The 20611-nt window shown below is 39.7% G+C and overlaps 1 protein-coding gene across 7 annotated transcripts in view; it reads right to left on the bottom strand.

Annotated features, from left to right (window-relative positions):
* USH2A (usherin) overlaps nucleotides 1–20611 on the bottom strand; it is a 425043-nt gene that overhangs the window by 92347 nt on the left and 312085 nt on the right. For all 7 annotated transcript variants that reach the window (XR_014166233.1, XM_081903562.1, XM_081903561.1 and 4 more), the window contains exons 49-53: nucleotides 16824–16992; nucleotides 13250–13471; nucleotides 2562–2785; nucleotides 562–772; nucleotides 126–323 (exon numbers count right to left, since the gene is read on the bottom strand). Coding sequence is in view for 6 of the 7 variants with exons in the window: in XM_081903562.1 (XP_081759688.1) it covers nucleotides 126–323; nucleotides 562–772; nucleotides 2562–2785; nucleotides 13250–13471; nucleotides 16824–16992 (1024 nt within the window). In the remaining variant the exon portion in view is untranslated. The remainder of the gene's footprint in view (nucleotides 1–125; nucleotides 324–561; nucleotides 773–2561; nucleotides 2786–13249; nucleotides 13472–16823; nucleotides 16993–20611) is intronic.

Genomic DNA, 20611 nt, shown 5'->3' on the forward strand with positions numbered 1-20611 from the left:
TGGAGAGCCACTACCCATAGGTGAAGGCAATGCTAAGCTGGTGGACCAATGGTCTAACTTGGTATATGGGCAGCTTCCTATGTTCAACTCTGCATCAGATCATACAATAGTTTTTATCAGAATACCATTTGGTTGCCGAGGTTCTTTCCAGCTTAGAAATATTATGTCTTCACGGTTATCTACTTTGGTCCACTGGGGTGGACTTACACCTTCAGGCACATCTTGTTTAGTAGTAGCTCTGCCAATTTCACTTAATCCTCTTCCGTATTTGTTCCACGTGGCTACCCTGTACTCATATGTGACATGAGGTTCTAGTTTCAGATCTATAAAGAGAAAACATTGTCAAAAGACGACAACCAATTTGGACCAGTTACAGATAGGTAGCCGTGTTGGTCTGCCATAGTCAAAACAAAACAATTTTCCTTCCAGTAGCACCTTAAAGACCAACTAAGTTAGTTCTTGGTATGAGCTTTCGTGTGCATGCACACTTCTTCAGATACCCAACCAACTTGGACATTTACATGCAAATGTTGCCAACAAAGTAGATGAGACATGGTTTACCTGTGAATGAATATTGAGTCGGACCTCCAGTGTAGACCGTCTCCTCCAAAGTTGGGCATATGCCTCCATCTCCGTTCTTCTCTGTATTATCCCAGTAACTCTTTATCCAAGCACATATGTGAGCATGTTTGTCGAAGTCACATCGCCCACAGTATGCTGTTGCTTCCATGGATATAGGGCACAGAGTGCTAGCTTTGCATTCTTCTTTTACCTACAAAACCAGTTCCCAAGCTTTTTAGTCCATGTAAAAATGATCTAATCCAACACATACACCTTGCTTTCTCTTACACACATTCAAAGGCACCCCACAATACTAATTCTCATGCAGCCTTTCTGAGTCAAGCAAGGACCTTGTTTTATGTTCCCAGGCTTTTTAGTAATTTAAATCTTGCCGCATGTTTTCCACAGCTTTTATGATATTGTGGCTATTAGTTATAATGGGTTGCTTCCACAGTTTGTCTTCCACACATGGAAATACTCCTTACATCCCAGTGGAGAAATCCTGCTAGTGCAGGGGTGGCATATTTTCATAATTATTCCCCCACCCCACTTACCTTGCAGCCCTAAGCAGCATCTCCCTAACTGTTCTGGAGCAGGTGGCAGGAGGAGATGCAAGGGGAGAGAGGAAAGTGGCAAAAGTCACCTTACCTCCTCTAGCAGTATGAATGAAGCCTGAATCCAACCCTATGGTTTTTGTATTTACATTTTAATTATGGTATTCTTTTGCAAATTGCCAAGGGAATGCTATTATTCAGGGGTATAAAAGTATTGATAAAACATAAATAAAATAGTACTCTGGTTTCTAGATCAGTGTAGTTCACACTCACACCCAATGTGCATCCATCACAATCTGAATCCTTACTTTTTTTTAGAACTGAAGATTCCTCCTTCACATTGTGACTAGTGAGAATACAAGGGAAGCACATGCATTTTCCTAAAATGATACTGATCCACAGATCTTGTTCAAATTTTTTTTAACCCAAAAGAATTAGCACATGATATTCTGCTGTTGTGTGGAAAGCAAGGCACCCAAAATACAGCAATCCTGTTGCACAGTTCTAACATATAAGTCTGCGTGGAGCCCCTCTCCCATTTTCCCAGTCATGCAGGGCTATGATTCTTAAATTGTAGTCAATGGGGCATTTTTAGCTTGCCTCCAAGACTAAGACGAAAACAGAGAACTACTGAAATAATTGAATCAATACTGAATCACAGTGTTTCATCTCATAACACAGAGCATACCCATAACTATAGTGTCTACTCAGCACCTACCAGTGCTTGACCCTTCTTGTTCATTGCACACATCCAGCTGCATCAACTTAATGCCAACTTGTTCCCTGTCTCTGCCAAAGAACTCTTGGAACAGTAGTTTTGGGAAGGAGCTGACTAATGAACATAGGAAGCTTCCTTGTACAGATTCAGACCATTGGCCATCTAGTTCAGCATTGTCTACAATGACTGGCAGGCAGCTCTACCTGGCAAAGTCAAGGACTGAACCTGGGAACTTTTGGACTACTACTGGACTGCAGCAAATGAAACTGAGCTTTAATTTGGAAGCCTTCTCAGTGGCCTCCTATGTAGCAGCCATCACATAAAATAAAATTAGGGATCTGCAAAAATAGGATAGTAGTCTACGATGCACCAAAGTTTAAGACTATACGAAGTAGTGCCAGCAGGAATTAAGAACTGGCAACACAACTGAAGGTAGTTACACACACACACAACCCAGCCCAGTTGGAATACTAACTTTCAGCCCTTGGACTAATCTGAAGTGCTGAGCAACACATCACAAGAAGCAGCTAATCATTATTAATTCCTTTAGAATTCACTGCAATAACATCAATCATGGCAAACTCATTCGGTATTAATATGGATGTAATGTGAAAATGAATAATGCACACAGGAGTTTTTATATTCCTATTTTACAAAAATAGTTATGAACAATGTATTTCTCTTTCCATTGTCAAATCAGAACCACCAAGAGGTTTTCTATCAATTACCTTCATCATCATTCCAGCTGAAATCCTGTCAGAGCAAACATATTTCAAAGGATTATATCCAAGTCCATTACAACATTCCTCGCTCTTTGGAATAAGTTCAGCCTCACAGCATTTTAATGGCACTTGGTCATTCTCTTTAATGTGGGCTTTAGACTCACCACTGGAAGCTGAGCAGCATATGGTACTTGACATATTCACATATTCATGTCCACAACAGAACATTCCTGCAATAATAAAACATTATATATGAATGCGAAAAGGGGAGAAAGTGGGGGAAAGTACAGAGAATGCTATAAAATACAACATAAAAATGTCTGAATGAGGCAGCTACTGATACAAGGGAAAAGGTAACTAAAGTGGTACTTAATTTTGAATTTAAGATGACTAAACTGGTAAAGCCTTTGTTCAGAAGCTAATTCCAGTGATAAGGAAAGACATGGGCCTCTTTTTGCAGATACACTACAGAAAGAAGCTGTTAACATCTGCAGTGCACAACTACTTAAGCCACATGGTGTGAACGTTTGACATTTCAAAACAAAATGTAGTGACGACTGGCCCCTCAACCAGTTTCTTCACTCCTGTGGGGAAAACAAGAAAACAGGTTTTGTTCTAGAAATGAGTGAATTGTGACAAATTGCTGTGAACTTGCTTCCATGTTAATAAACAATCTGACGGTGAGAAAGAAAGAGAAATAAGAGAGGAGAGAAGAGAAGATGGGTGGGAATTGGCAATGAGTAGAAGATTAAACTGGAGAGAAGCTGGTGATAGGAGGACAGCAAAGATTTAGAGGCCAAAAGCATCCGATGGGGAATGGGTCCTAGGTCAACTGAAGAGCACATGCAGAAGATCTCAGGTTCAAAAGAATCAGGTAGCAGGTGATAGGAAGCAGCTCTGTCTGTCTGAGACTGGAGAGACGCTGCCCATTGGAGCACGTAGATAATACAGTGGTACCTCGCAAGACGAAAGTGTTTTTCATTTTTTGAGTTGCTTCGCAAGACGATTTTCCCTATGGGCTTGCTTTGCAAGACGAAAATGTATTGCGAGTTTGTTTCCTTTTTCTTAAAACCGTTAATACGCAGGGAATCCGTGCTTCGCAAGATGAAAAAATTGCAAGACGAAACAACTCGCAGAACGAATTAATTTCATCTTGCGAGACACCACTGTACTGGACTAGATGGCAAAATAATTTTAATCGGAATACGCAGCTTCCAGTTCCCAAAGCCTTGCTAGAAAAAGAATGGTACCTGTGGAATACCCACCCACCCCATCTGTCTTTCCCTCTCCAAAGTAGACAGGAGTCAGGGGTCTGAATGAAGTTTGTGCCAGGGTGCTGTCTGTGTCTCTACTACAGCAGAGACTTCTTGGAGTGATACCATCTGGCTTCCCTGGGGCAGCTGTGTAATCATGTTCCATAAGATGAGACAGGATACTATCAAGAAATAAATCCTGGGATGTTAGTGCATGTTTAGTAACCTCTGAACGGTAAACTGGATGAGCATACATTTCACAGAGAGGCTTCTCTTAAGATAATTATACTGCAAGGACCACCCTAGCTGGGGCTATAGCACAGGGTATAATTAGCTCAATGCGAATAACTGAAGAATTTTTGCTCATAGGGTTAGTTACGTTCAAATAACTGGGGGTCTGTAGGATAGTAAATGGTTTCATGTCCGGGTCAAAATTTTAAAGTAGAACTGTTCAATCTTACAAACATGCAGTGCCAGGCAGAGATGATTTATTTATGAGAGGACCAAATCCATCCTCCTATTCTGCCCGTCAGTTGGATTCTATTATGAAAGTTTAATATTAAACATGAAGCACTCGGTATTGCGCTGACAATGGTGACAGCAGGGTGTTGTGTAAGTGAATTGTTTCAGACTTATCCTCCCTTTTCAGCCTCTGCCTTACGATACAGTTCTGTGGATCTAACGGCTTTGTGTAGTAGGATAATATCACATCCACCGATGGGTTCTCAAGACCAACAAAGCAGCAGAGTCCAAACAATATTCTTGGATGCAGCATCCATCCCCCTACCCTAGCACAGGACACAGGACACAGCAGTGTCTGTTTTCAGCAATCATTGAGTCTCATATGTTCACAGGCTAGGCCTAACCATGTGATAATGAGTTGAAGTTTAACGTTACCTTCCTGTCCCCCAGCCAAGACTGTGGTTGCATCACGTATTGTTTTGGATAGTGTTGTGTGTGTGTGTGGTTGTTTTTTTTAAAAGCAAAGGCAAATGTTTTACCTCAGAGCCACTATTGGCAAGCAAAGTAAAATGTTGATGATTAACCACTTTTATTCTCGAGGAGAAAAAGAAAGACACATTCTTTCACCAAGAGTCTCATCTTTGTTTCACTGAATTAAATTTTTCAGCCAAGATTTCACTCACATAACAAGAAGTGACTCCCTTTCTAGTTTCTTTGGTAAACCATTACTTCTTTAATTATTATCAACCTTGTTCCAGCGTGATAAATTGCTAATTACTTAATACCCTAATCAGCGTTCATTCTTTGCACAGATAAACTGTGACAGCGCCATTAATTTAAATAGTAATTTCACTTAATGGCCAGAACGGCACACCAGATTTTTATGCAGCATTTTCTGAAGACTGCATCCATCACTGCAATATTCTGACATAAAGATGTCTGACGTGCACTAACTCACTTAGGGAGAGCAGATGTTGCCGAGCAGAGTTTGGTAGTAATTCCCATAGTGCATCACTTCAGCATGAATGAGCTGCAAATTCAGAAATAGACATTCCTCTGAAACCTCACTGTATAGCCTTTGACCTCAGCCTAATTTATCACATGTAGCACTTGACTCTTGAACCTTGACACTGAGAATGTACAGTTTAAAACATGCCTACAGTGGGGCAGTGGGTGCGAAGGGAAGGGAAAATAGGCCCATATATTATTGATGGATTGATTTACCTTTCAAATACATCACCTCAATCAACTGCTTAAAGAGGGAGAATTGCCTTCCAACAAATTGTGCATACACATACACAGACACACACACACAAACAAATAAATATGCATTTGCCAAAAATTAGAAAATAGAAGTATTTTCTGGAGGCATACGCAATGCTAAAATAAGCAGAAGGAAAAGAAACACACAAACCTTATTAAGACACTCATTGTCCTGCCAAGAATTATTTAATATCCCTCTAAAACTTCTCAGAAAGGTCCATGTACTGTAGTACTAACCCAGCAAAACAGCAAAATGATTGAACTTTGAAGAAGAAAATAAAAATTAAGGTGGCACACTGACATTGAATGCTGTAGGCTTTCCTTGCAAGTAAACTTGAACAAGGTTGTGCTGCATGAGGTCAACAGCACTCTCTTTCACATTTACTCAGAAGTAAGTCTCACTGTGTTCAATATGGCTTACTTACACGAAAGTGTGTTTAGGGTTGTAGGCTTAGTGTTTCATAAGCAAATCAGAGATCAGTCTTCATTGCGAATGACTACTTGAACTATTTCCTTCAACTAGGATATTATGGCTGGTCACTTTAACTGAACGTTTTATTTTGACATTATAAAGGGTGTTGCTTAGGAAAAGAGAGAGTAAAAAATAATGACATTGCTTCTTGTTGTTATGCTTCCAGTAAACATGGGAACATTTTGGATGGACTCTAAACAAGCACAACCATGCCTGGATGTTAATTCCTTGAGGGAATTCTGACCAATATGCAGTAACATAACCACCAAAAGAAACCAGTAGATGTCTCTGTCTGTGGTAGAAGCCTCCGTGTTAGAAACAGAGGAAATCAGTGTTCGAAACTCCCATTGTTGTAGGTGCATTTTGTGACAGGGAATTTATTTAGCGCAAGCAGTTTCTGAGTTCTGGGTGCAGTACTGCGCCTAAGGTTTCAGATTAAAACTACAGAGTGGAAGGAAAGGAGGACCACTTCCAGCTACTCTCTGAAGACTGGGGAAGAGATCCTCTTAAGAATATTGGGGGAGGGGACTAGACCATGTGAAAAATGAACATAATATTGTAGCTGCAGTTCATTCATTTTCAGCTTTGTATTCTTGTTATAAAAAATTGTGCCTAGATGTGTTGTTGCACCCATAAACCTAGGTTTAAGGTGCCATTTAGCTCCTAGCTTTCATATCTGTTTCCAACACTGGAGGAAATAAAAGAAAACAAAGGCACAAAATTGGAAAACATACATTTCCACTTATACATGGAAAGAAAGCTTTTCTTTGTGTCTCCTCAAAGAAGCAGAATAGCTCACAATGAATTATACCGGCCTAACCTGCTTTCCAAACCCAGGTCTTCTGTTAGACTTTGCATATTCAGAGGGTCACATTAAATACACAATTAATACTATGTGTGAGAAGAGCCATTTGTTTTATGGCAATCTGATGCTGTTTTTATTACATTTGTTCAATCACATGCATTTTTAATGTGAACCACCTTCCTTGTCCTAAAAAGCTGAGTAAAAATATGTTAAAAATAAATAAATTTGAGACAAAAGATGTTTGTACTCAATAGATATACATATTAAAAACTGAGGTTTTTTCATTTGCATTGAATTTTGATTTGTTTCTGGAAACAATTCAGGGTGCTAATTATTATTACTTATCCATCCTACTTAAGCCATCCTAAGTGGCTTAGGATGAGGTTATCTGAAGGATTGCTTCTTTCTGCATGAACCTTCCTGCACGCTTCAACTAACTTTTCCATGTTCTGCCACCTTCAGAGGTATGGTTACTACAGCCACAAGGATGGGTCTTCTTAACACCCAGATTATGGTACTCCCTCCTGAAAGAGGTTTGGTTGACCCTCTCCCCTTTTGAGTTTTAGATTGGTAGCAAAGACTTTTGGCTACACATGCTGTGGCACAGCATTTTTTAAACCAGTTGTTTTATATCCCTCTCTTGGTACTGCTTTGATCGCTGAAGTTGATTGCTGTTTTTATTTGTTTAACTGTTTCAACTGTAATTGTTGTGTGTTTTTCCTTTAGAAAGGCACGCTGGGGTAGAAATCTTGGGGACCAAAAGGCAGAGTTAACATTTTCTAAAGATAAACATGCAACTTAGCGAATCTCTGACTAAAAGGTGTATTGCTTTTAGTCTACCTGTACATGCTGAAAAGCCACTACTGTGCCTTTAAAAAACAAATTCATGTTGAAAAGTTAATGCACAATATGCAAAGCCTGAAAAAGCTAAAAAAGGAAAACATTTTTAAACCTTTTCCATGTACAAATGCATGAATTTGAGAAAAGCAGTTTAAGAACACATATATCTATCTATATACACAATGAAATGAAGAACACGACTTTCATCCCAAGGTACCTGTATTACACTCCTACACAACTCATCTGCCCAGAGAGAGTAGTAAAAACATAAATGCTACCCCAGCAGTTCTCTTCCAACAGCATCTGTTAATTCACTCCATTTATAAAATACATATTGACAAAGACAACTGAACTGGGACCAGGGAGATTTGATTTGGTGTGAGAAAGTCAATTCAATGTGATTTTGTTAAAGGGCTCCTGCAGGCAAATAAAAAGAGTTTAAGTAATAAAGTACATAAAGAGATGCTTTACGAGCCAGCCCTTTCTTGTGGCAGCCACACAATGTGCTGCTATAGAAAGGGACTTGGTTCAGGAGAAACATGAGGATAATGTGTTATTCCTGCATCGCTCAGAGCTGAGGTTTCAAATGCGGGTGGGGCAGGCACCCGTCAGTTGATCACAACAATGTTGATCAGTCATTAATTTATCCAGGAAGGAAATGTAGGGGAGACAACTACTTTTATTTAATTGTCATTTATTTGTTACACAACTGCCAGCTTCTTTTATCCTTGTGGCAGCCCTGTAAAGTAGGCTAGATATCCAGTTCCATGGGAGCTTAAAGCTCACAGGGGAAGCTGGTAGCATTCCATCAAGCAGTGAACACACAGAAACAGGACCTTGGACAGCTACAAGATTGTCTGTGCAGGTAGTTAGAGCCAAGTCTTATGTAGGGTAACCAGATCTTTTTTAAATAGATTTTACTGAAGTTTGAAAAAGAATACAAAGGTTAATATCAAATATCCAATACCTTTTAAAATCAAAGATTAAAAATTAATCAAAATAAATACACAAACCAAAAAGAAAAAAGGGAACTTCCAATTCTTTGTCTGTCAGTTATATATAGAAAATTGTTCAAAACATACACTCCAAGATAACACGCAACAATTCAGCTTTCTATAAACAAATCTTTTCTTCAATCCTCAAACCATAGCATAAGTTCCTTTTCCTTTTTCACGCAAAAAAAGGGTCTATAACGTGTTTCCTATCGTTAGTAAATATCCACAATGGTTTTTCTCTGATTAAACACATCTCAGCTAAGTCCAATAATTTTGACAACCATTCCTCCATGGTAGGTAATGATGATTTTTTCCATCTTTATGCATATAAAAGTCTGGCTTCTGTGATCATGTATTGGGGGTAACCAATCTAAAGTGTCGTGGGCTCTAATTCTCTGGAGAAGTTGGCTGGCTGGTTAATGGGCTCTCGTCTTCTTTTTTAGCTATTTATTTATTAAATTTATATCCTGCCCTTTCTCCCAAAGGAGCCCAGAGCAGCAAACACATTAATGTAAAACATCTAAAAACAATTCCAATACAGATACAAACTGGGAAAGATAAGGCTATAAATGGCTGCTATCCATGATGGATAAGTTCTGCCTCTATGGTCAAAGGCTACAGTATGCTTCTGCATATCACTTGCTGGAAATCACAGGTGTGGTGAGTGTTGTTGCTCGTCACAGATCCCACACTGGTATCTGTTGGCCCTGTGAAAACAAGGCTATTATGCATATATCAAGCATTTGCTTCAAGTAGGACATAACTGCACAATTTTAATTCAGAATTTGAGTGCAGATTATCACACTGAATGCATATAGGGGAGCAGTGGGTCCACACCCAGACTGTATTATTCAGCCATGAAACTCACTGGGTGATTTTGGGCCAGTCTCTCTATCTTTTACTAACCTAACCTACCACATTTACAGCTTGGGAAAGAAAAATGTTACTAAGAAATACAATAATCAACACACAGAGAGAGGCTTAGTGATAAAGTAGGTTCAAATCCCAGCATCCTTAATAATCTCCATCAGTGGTAATTCATGGAAGGTAGAAGTGTAGCAAGTGGGTGCAATCTTGTTCCTCCCAGTTTGCTTTCAGTGAAGCACCTTTACAAGACCAGAAATACATAAGTGGAAAAGTGAAGAAATGTGCTGCCCCAGTTGGAGTACATAGCATTGACCTAGGTCAAGCAACCCCAACCTGGTACCTTTCAGATGTTCTACAACTCCCACCATCCCTGAAAATTGACTATTTTGGCTGGCGCCTGAAACATCTGGAGGGCACCAAGTTGGGGAAGGTTGCCCTAAAATGAGCAATTGTCTGACTCAGTGAAAGGCAGCTGAAACAGATTTTGCTACAAGTGTGGTGCCTATGGAGTCCTTTACACAGAGGCAGGCCTCAAGCTAGCAGCAGAAAGCAATAACTTAAAAGCACACTTCTGTCTTGTTTTTAATGTTGCTCATTATTCTCGCCAACCGCTTTTGAACAATTTCATTCCACAGGTGCAGAGCACAAAGTTTCTTCTAAAAGCAGATGGACTTACTTCCAAATATTACAAGGCATTGAAGGAATCATTGATACAACCATTGTTGGAAGTTTGTAACCAGATTATGGAGGGGAGGAAGGCACCGGAAACGTGGAAAGAAGCTTTCATCACGTTGATACCAAAATCAGAAACTGAAAAAACTCAACTTAAAAACTACCGTCCTATCTCACTCCTAAATGTGGATTACAAAATCTTTGCAGACATTTTGGCAAGCAGGTTTAAGAAAGTATTAAATGAAGTGATTCATAAGGACCAAGCAGGCTTTCTCCCTGGCAGACATCTATTTGACAACACAAGAAACATCATTGACATTTTGGAATTTTTACAGACTAACTCAAATACAAGAGCGGTGTTGATCTTTATTGATGCGGAGAAAGCCTTTGACAACATTTCTTGGATGTTTATGAAGAAAAATTTGGAAAGGATGGGAGTAGGGCGGGGGTTTGAAAATGGAATAGAAGCAATTTATTCAGAACAAAAAGCTAAATTGATAGTAAACAACGTGGTGACAGAGGAGTTCAAAATTGAAAAAGGGACACGACAGGGGTGCCCTCTATCTCCTCTGTTGTTTATTTCAGTCCTGGAGGTGCTATTGAACATGATTAGAAATGACCGGTTGGCACAGGGAATTGTGGTCGGAGAGAAACAATATAAACTGAAAGCATTTGCAGATGACTTGGTATTAACATTACAGGAGCCAGCCTCTAGTACTAAAAGAGCGTTAGAATTAATTTCTGACTTTGGTCGGGTGGCGGGATTCAAGCTGAATAAACAAAAAACTAAAGTTTTAGCAAAAAACTTGACAACTACTGAAATAGAGGAGTTCAGAAAAGAAACAGAACTAAATGTGGTTAAAAAAGTAAAGTACTTAGGGGTGCACCTGACCTCCAAAAATTTGAATTTGTTTAAGGACAATTATGAGAAATGTTGGTCAGAGATCAAAAGAGACTTGGAAACATGGTCAAGACTGAAACTTTCCTTGTTGGGCAGAATAGCTGCTATAAAGATGAATGTATTGCCGAAAATGCTATTTTTGTTTCAGGCCCTCCAGATCGTGGATAAGGTGGAATGCTTTGGAAAATGGCAGAGGGATATATCTAAATTTGTCTGGCAGGGCAAAAAGCCCCGAATAAAGTTTAAAATACTAACAGATGCGAAAGAAAGAGGGGGGTTTGCCCTGCCGGACTTGAAGTTATATTATGAATCTGCAGCCCTCTGCTGGTTGAAGGATTGGATTTTGTTGGAGAACACCGATGTCCTCGACCTGGAGGGATTTGATAATGCTTTTGGGTGGCATGCATATTTGTGGTATGACAAGGTTAAAGTTCATAAATTGTTCAAAAACCATATTGTCAGAAGGGCAATTTTTATGGTCTGGTCAAAATATAAAGACTTATTGGAGAGTAAAACTCCGAGGTGGCTCTCACCGATGGAGGCCAAAGCACGTAAAAGACTCAATATGGAGGCCCACTGGCCTAAATATTGGGAAATAATTGAAAAAATTGGAGATAAATGGAGGTTGCAGAGTATGGAAAAGTTAAAAAACAAGGTGCGAGATTGGTTGCATTATGCTCAAATTCAGGAAGTTTTTAAAGCGGACAAAAAAGTGGGTTTCCAGGAGGAAAAATCGAAACTAGAGACAGAGTTGCTTGAGCCAAAATCTAAGCTAATTTCGAGAATGTACAACTTGCTGCTTAAATGGAATACACAGGATGAGATTGTTAAATCCTCTATGACAAAGTGGGCGCAGGACTTGGGGCATAACATTATGTTTGAAGACTGGGAAAGGTTATGGAACACCGGAATGAAATTCACGGCATGTAGTGCCTTGAAGGAAAATATTATGAAAATGACATACCGGTGGTACATGACCCCAGTCAAGCTTGCAAAGATATATCACCTGTCTGATAATAAATGTTGGAAATGTAAAGAAGAGGAAGGGACATTTCTACACCTCTGGTGGACCTGCCCGAAGGTGAAGGCCTTCTGGGAGATGATACATAATGAACTAAAAAAGGTGCTTAGATTTACCGTACCCAAGAAACCGGAGGCCTTCCTCTTGGGCATGGTAGACCAGAGGGTGGCCAAGAAAGATAGAACTTTCTTTATGTACGCTACTATAGCAGCAAGGATCTTGATGGCAAAGCACTGGAAGACACAAAATCTACCCACACTGGAAGAATGGCAGACGCAGCTGATGGACTATATGGAACTGGCTGAAATGACTGGCAGAATTCGAGACTCGGGAGAAGAAGAAACGGAGGAAATTTGGGAAAAATTTAAGGACTATTTGAAAAAGCATTATAAGTTGTATGAATGTTAAAAAAATGCTCCTTTCTAGGAAAGTACAGCTTCAGCATCGGTAAATTTTTGAATTGGTAAATAAGGCACAACAAGACAGAAGTGGTGTAATGAAATAATTTTATTGTGTTGAAATTAAAAATTAATGGATTTGGATTGAAATGCTTAGAGACCAGATATGACGATAAAATGGAAGATATATTATTATGTTTAAAATAAGTCAACAAATTGCTGAGGTTTTGGATTTACAGAGAATGCAGTGCTCGGAAGATGGGGGGAGCCCATTAGATTTATGGAAATATGTTTTTGCAATTTGAATTTTGTATATTATAAACCTAATAAAAATTATATTAAAAAAAAACAAAACAAAGTTTCTTCTAAAAGCAGTTCAGTATCCAGGTCTCTTTTCTTCTATTAGATGGAATACAGTGGTACCTCGGGTTACATACACTTCAGGTTACATACACTTCAGGTTACAGACTCCGATAACCCTGAAATAGTGCTTCAGGTTAAGAACTGTGCTTCAGGATAAGAACAGAAATCGTGCTCCGGTGGCACAGTGGCAGCAGGAGGCCCTATTAGCTAAACTGGTGCTTCAGGTTAAGAACAGTTTCAAGTTAAGAACGGACCTCCGGAATGAATTAAGTACTTAACCCGAGGTACCACTGTAATCATTTTGGGAAGACTAGCCTTTCTTAAGTTTTTAATAGCAAAAAAAGAGAACAGAGTATATTTCTGCAACAATTTAAAAGAGTACCTGCAGTAGGTAGATGGACTTCCCCCTTTTCTTCATCACCACAACAGATCAGGTCTTTGCTTACTATTTGTCCCCCACAACATTGCTGACTGAAGCCATCATGGAGAGATCCACCGCAACATATCTGGTTCCCTGATGTGGAATAAGGAATTCCCCGGCAGCAGGAATCCCCAATCCCAACAGAGGCCCAATTTTGTTCTTCATCCGGGCAGCATACTTCTCCTGTAGATTTAAACATAGTATGGAAATCTACATAATCCATTCCATTATTTGTTGATGTTGGCAGTAGCAGTAGTAGATTAATATTATTTATGCATCAGCATCAATGTACATAGAATGGTATGGTTTAGCATAAGCAAAGGGATTCTTAAGCTTTCAATCTAACATTTGACAGGGTAGCAGATAACAAAGGAGAGGAAGGACAAAAAAGGCAAAGAATGGATGGGTGCAAATACAGTTATCTGCACATTAGACTATTTCAGTGAAGGGTGAAAATGTCCTTGCATGTTAAGCTTTTAGCTAAAAGTGTAAAACATTAGAAGGAAACACCTATAATATCATTCCTGTCCAACAGGTTTACAGTCTGAGTATCACAAGTAGGTTAACTGTGAAGGAAAAGGACAGGGCTGGTGGACAAGTTAACAAAGATGAGAGAAAAAAGGGCTAGGAAAAAAGGAAAGGGGGATTGGTGTGGCTGATGGAGGAAGGCTTTTCTGTCAAAAGAGATGGCCCATGCCCGTATATATAAATTCACAATTGCTACCATGCGCTACATTTTGCCTGAGAGCATTTTTGCAATATCTCCCATGTTGAAGAACCTCAGATACTATAGCTAGGGGAGACCCTGGATTTCTGGGATTTTGTAAACTTTTTTTAAAAGCAAAATTCTTTTTATTTGATATTACTGTGGTTTTCAAATGGTGTTAATTCTACCATGAATTATTAAAGCCCCTCAAAGCAGGTTTCCAAGTTGTACTAGATTGGGCATGTACAAGCTAGTGATACTACTTGTGTTGAAATGAATCATTGCTATAATACCGCACAGGGCACCTAATTATAACTGCTCTGTTTCTCCATTTCTGAAAATTCTTTGTTGTCGTTTTGTCGTGTCTGACTCTTCGTGACCCCATGGACCAGAGCATGCCAGGCACTCCTGTTTTCGAAAATTCTTTAGGTAGTCATTTTCAGAAAAATACAATTGTACACACATCCAAAGTCATGCATGCTGTAGTCCACATGTGAACCAGCTATCTTTCACTTAAGTTTTCTCTTCAGAAGTATTCTCCATCAACTATATTTGAATCTTCTTCAAATTTAATATGTCACTTAGAGATCTATTAGGGGAGTTTTGAAAAGGGAACTGTCCAAAACCACTAGTGTGTGCATGCAATCTGAGGCATAAGTCACCTTGCTGGAAGCTAGCTATGATGTTCTCAGATGACATTCAGGAAAGAACATTGTTCACTTTCTCCACAAAACCCCAGGGAGAGAGAGAAGTGTGATGAGCGCTAGCATTATTTACTTTATTATAGTTTGGAAATTCACCCCTTCCCATCTTTGCTTTGGGATTCATATCCTTATCTTCTATTTCCTCAAAGATAACACTACCACTCCTTTCCTGAGTTCTAAGCTTCATGCTTGTAGCAAAGGACTTAAGTTCATCTCTCACATTATTAAAAGTGGCCAAACAACATCTGGAAGGCATGCATGCCAAGAGTGCCCTGTATAAATATCTTTATCAAATAAAGTCAATAATAAACCAAAAAAGACATGAGCAAACCTTTGGAGTGTAAGAGATATAATCAGTTTAGATACTTAACCACATTTCTCTGCTCTCCTCAGAATCTAATTTCATGACTGAACAGAGTAAGGCCTTCAACGGGGTATGTAAGTTACATCAATTGGAAATAATACAGATTTTTTATATATTTTTATTTTATAAAAGGACCATTAGACATAAGACACAAAGGATCAGTAACCTTCTCATTAACCTCTCAAAATGGGATCCTTTCCAAGCCAAGCTTGAAAATGTTTTCTCTCTGAAACTACCATGCAGTCTTACCAGTTAATTGTTATCCTTATCAAAAAATGACCCACATTAACATTTCGCTTGGGGTTATTAGCATAATTATAAAAAGAGAGAGAGGGGGAAAGTGACCAATATTGTTCTTATTGCTGCACTTAAACATGGGGGAAGAAGAAAGCAGAAACCACATCATAAAAAAAAAACAACTGCTGGCAAACAGTTTAGAAATATTCACCGCTTGAAACTTAACAATTGCCAATTGAATTTGAGCTTCTTTTAGACACAAGATGATTTACATCACTTACTTTTCTGTCCTTATGTAAACAGCATTAAGCTAGTTAACAGAGACCACCGGATGGGTCTCGAGGTCACAGACAATGATCTTCTTATTTTAGTACATTGAGATTAATGAGACCACCAAAAGACTCTCCTTTATTGGGACAGCATTTTTTCCCCTTTTGGATGACATCATGGGAGGCATTCTAATATTGTGATATATGAATGACTTCTGAAGGCACTGGAATTTAGGATGTGCTGCATAGCTTGGCTGAAATTCAAAGTACTTCTGAGCACAGGGAGTGTTTGCCAACCCATGGGTAATGCAGTCAATTTAGCTGCTGACCTCACAGTTGTCTGCAAAGAATTTTGTGCATTAAACATCCGGTAGAAATCTTTCTTTGGGCTACCATACTCGCCCTATTTTAAAATGTGTCAAAAACCTAATTGCAAATAATATTAAGAGGGTTGCTCAAAGGAAAAAAAAAGATGTTTCTTTCTTGGCAAGCTTAAATTTGGAAAAATGTATCATGGAACAGATTTCATACTATACAGCACCCCATTTTCCAGAGTACTTAAGTGATTCTGACAATATACAATAAGGAATGTAATACTGGATCTTGATTCCACCCCCACACCCTTAGCTTTTAATTAGGAATTGGGTATATGTCTATATGGGCAGATAAGATGGAGCTAACCCATTTTCTGCATTGTCAGATTGCACTGTGTGGAGAAAAGTCGCACTTGGAAGCCATTCTATTTTGTGGTAGGCTGTGCAGTGAGCTTGTTATGGGATGGTGTATACACGCAATAAAAAGATAACTAGTTTAGTATGTCGTGGTGAGCCAAAATGTGCTGCAACTAACTTTGCACTCACCTGCTCCCCGCTAGAATTAGATGGAGTGAGGGTGACTGGCCCAAGATCTCCAAGTGAACATCATGGCTCAGTGGAGATTTGAACCCATAGTTCTTCAACCAACACCAAGCTCTCAATTCTCATCCTGTTCACATATTCAGCCGTTGTAAAGCTATTTAGATAACAAATGCCTAACACACAAGTGTGTAGATACTTTATGTATTCATCCATTCAACAGTGTCATTATGAGCATAGAACGCTTTTCCAATATTGGGCAAAAATCACAGCACTATTCCATTTCTTATCTTGTAAAATATTCTTCTTCTAAAATTTACGCACAAATACAAATTCATTCTTCTGAAAGACAACTGTGCAGATTTGTTATGTCAAATTCTTGCATTATTTCCCCCTCTTACCTGCTAGTACTCTTGTGTAATAGCCACCACAACACTGGTGCTCCGGTTGCACAGCATGAACCTGGCCGCCACAGCAAACACCTGATGTATTATGCATAACTGGGATGTATTTGTCTTCACAGCACCGGAAACCTGCTGTATTGTTGTGCAGAATCCCATTACAACACACCTAAAAGTATTTAAAATCAACAAGGACAGAGACACGATGTGTTAAAAATATATTTCCTGCAGAAAACGATCAGAAGGGGAAAGTATGTATAAATCTAAAGCAGATATAATGGCTGAAAGTCATGCCGTGCCCTCTTGTTGACCTTTGTCTGTCCTGAGATACAATGGAATGGACATCCAAGGGTGAAGTAAAACCACTGTGTTGACAACAGTGAAGTGACCTTCCTGGGGCACAAGCCTGGGCAGTATGTACGGAGGTCCTGGGCTGTCCAGACAACACCCCCCCCCCGCCTCACTGATATGGTCCAAAGGAAAGCAGAGCCATACGTTTGGCACCAGCTTGGCTGCAGGAGTTACTGGAAGGAGGCGCTAGTGCAAATATAGTACACAGAAAGAAAAGAAATGCAAATTATCTCACCATAATGTAGGTGGTATAAGTGCCTGCTCAGCCTTCTGCCATGCCTCTAATTTTTGATGGGCAGCTTCAGGACCTCTGTCCTCCCTCCTTATACTTTTTACCATTAAACTGGACTTGGGAAGGACAACTCTTAAAAGAAAGAACTATCATATGCAGAGTTGGACATATGACCACCATACAACCTGCATTGATTAGTGATACAATTGTTGGCCCTCAAGCATATTTTACAGTAATGATTTCTTCATTAATATAGATGTTTCTTCAGGAAAGTTTAAGATTTTTGATGCTGAGATGTTATCATGATTAGAATGTATTTCTTATTTCTGGATTTCGGAAAGGATGTGTCTGAATTAGAAAGCTATAATTATACAAATCAGGGTTTTCCAATGCAAACACCTGTGTTGTTTCTTAAATTTATTTTTGCCTTTGTGACATATGATCACTTCTTTATTATTATGATTCTTCAAATACACTGATCATAATACGTGTGTATTATTAAACACACACTTTCTCCTTGACGTAAAATTCGCATGGAAATGATTTCTGAATAGGACTTAACTGAAGACTTCTTTCTGGCTATTGTTGAGATGAATTATATGCTTGAACAATCAAATAATTATTTGTATGCTTGAACCTGTGAAAGCAGGCTAGCATGGTATACACGTGACACATACTGAACAGCAAGTTGAGTCATTGTAAAATGTAATCTCTGAACTTACATTCGTTTCATTTTACAAGGAACAGTTATTATTGCCAGATCGAAAAGGTGTTTTCTAGTGTAGCACAGGTACATAAAGGATACCTTATTGATCTTTTATTTTTATTAGTGGTCAAACGAAACCACTCACATAATTTCGCTTTCATTTTCATGTGGAGCAAAATCTCTCCCAAAAAGATATAAAATTGTCCATCATAGTTTTGCACACTTGCTGACAACCTTTTAAATATCAAGTTCTACCTCATCAAAAGGATTCCAGATAAACATGCAGTGTGAAAAGAAAAGTTCAGCTGTTTTTTTATTTTATTTTTAACAAAGGGTGCCTCCAGAAATGAGGCCTGATGAAGCATTTCAAGGCAATGCTTGGAAAGGGGCCACTTACTGTGGCAAGTACTAGTGATGGGAGTAAGTCTTGTTTTCGTTAACCCCCAAAGAGAGTGAAAAACCAACTGGAGGGCTGCATCACTCTGTTCCCTCCAAAAACATCCCAAAAGGTCACAAAATGTTCAGCGGCTTGGGGGGGGGTAGGGGGGAAATTATCTCCTGTCAGAAATTCAGCCAAACTTGTTTCAGTCAAGTTCAATGCCACTCTAATTTTCACTCTTGGTTGCAAGCAATAATGACTGCTTACCCAGTATTGGAGTGGACAGAGGCTGCAGCTCATCATAGCAGGCCCTCACCCTTGTGGAGCAAACAACCCCTGCATGGGCCAGCCACTGGGAATTCCCACTTGGCCAGCCACAAGGGAGGGCAGGAAAGCCCATTAGCCACTAAATCTGAAGTGGCCCGCGTGGTAGGCCAAAGGGGGTGGAGCTTGGATGTGGAGTAGTTTTCACTCCGGTCTGCCACCTGGAAATATATAGGCTGGGACTGCAATCGACCAAAGAGTAGCTCTCCCTCCCACACTGTTATGTTGTGGGTGTTTGTATGCTAACCTCCTTCCTTCACACCGCCTAACTGACCTTGCTGTAATTTATTAATGGTTGTCACATTCGGAGCCAGGAAGGAATTCGCCTGGAAACAGATTGGCCCCGTTTGGAAGTTTTGCCTTCCTCATAGCAATAGCCACAACTTTTGGCAGATAAGGCATTGGGTGGAATCCTTAGTCTAACATTGGGTTGGGGCAAAGTGCTGCATGACTCCTATCCCATACAGGTGCAATCTCAGGATACCACATTAGAGGGGTCTTGATGGAAGTCTGTCCAGAGCCAAGTGTGGGACAGAGGGGCTCTAGAGTTTCCAGCAGCAGCCTCAGGGAGCCACCTAGGGAGAACTGCATCTTGAGGAGGTCCAATAATCCCAGGCATGACCCTGCTCAAGCGTCAGCCCTCCATCTGAAGGCTGAGAATGGACACACACCCAAACCCTACCTACAATTGTAATCAATAAAATTTGTGGCCAATTTTAAAATACCCAGAACATCTTGTGCTGTTTATTCCACCTATCTCTGTGTAGGTATTTGCTCCCTGGGGGATGGGGAACACTGTGAGTGGGTCTGCAGCTATTACTACTGTTGTTATTTGTTTATTACATATCTGTAGAGCTCTTCATCTGGGACAGTTTACAATAGAAAAACACAAAAATACATAACACAGTAACAAGCGAAAGCAACTCCCCCTCCCACCCCCCATTTTAAAAGGCCATAGATTATTTAATTAGCCAAAGGCCAGGGAGAAGAATATTTTTGCCTGATGCATAAAGATGTAACGAAGGCACAAGGCGACCCTCCCTGGGGAAAACATTCTGCAAGGTTCCCTACTCCTGCTATAAATAAACCCACCACCATTCTATAGACACTACACTGAACACAACTACAGCAACAAGGTGAATTAAAAAGGTTTTGCAATGACTTCCTGACCGTGGAGTAATATTTTTTTAAATATTATGAGAATATGTGTGTTTTTTAAAAAAATGTGCTAAGCATCCCCAGATTCCCCTCAAAATGAAAACTCTGTGGGAATGAGGAAGTAATGATAGTTAAACTAATTTATAGTGCAGACAGGCCCCTTAACCCTGTATATTTTATCACTAGTTGGTTGCAGTAATGTGCCATTTGACACGTCTAATCTCTGCTATGCTTTGTTAGCTGGGCATGCAGCTCCTTTTTAAACTACACATGGGAAAAAATACTCTTAAAAAGGATTTTCCCCCTTCAGTTTTCTTGGTAATTTCTAAAAGAAGAAGAGTTTGGATTTGATATCCCGCCTTTCACTCCTTTTAAGGAGTCTTAAAGTGGCTAACAATCTCCTTTCCCTTCCTGCCCCACAACAAACACTCTGTGAGGTGAGTGGGGCTGAGAGACTTCAGAGAAGTGTGACTGGCCCAAGGTCACCCAGCAGCTGCATGCGGAGGAGCGGAGACGCGAACCTGGTTCCCCAGATTAGGAGACTACCGCTCTTAACCACTACACCACACTGGCGCTCTATGCAGAACTCTATGCAAGAGGAAATAACAGGTTTGTACAAGCCTGCCATTAGGTAACCG

Source organism: Podarcis melisellensis, assembly GCF_964234715.1.
Source record: "Podarcis melisellensis genome assembly, chromosome: 3".
In the NCBI taxonomy this organism is placed as follows: Eukaryota; Metazoa; Chordata; class Lepidosauria; order Squamata; family Lacertidae; genus Podarcis; species Podarcis melisellensis.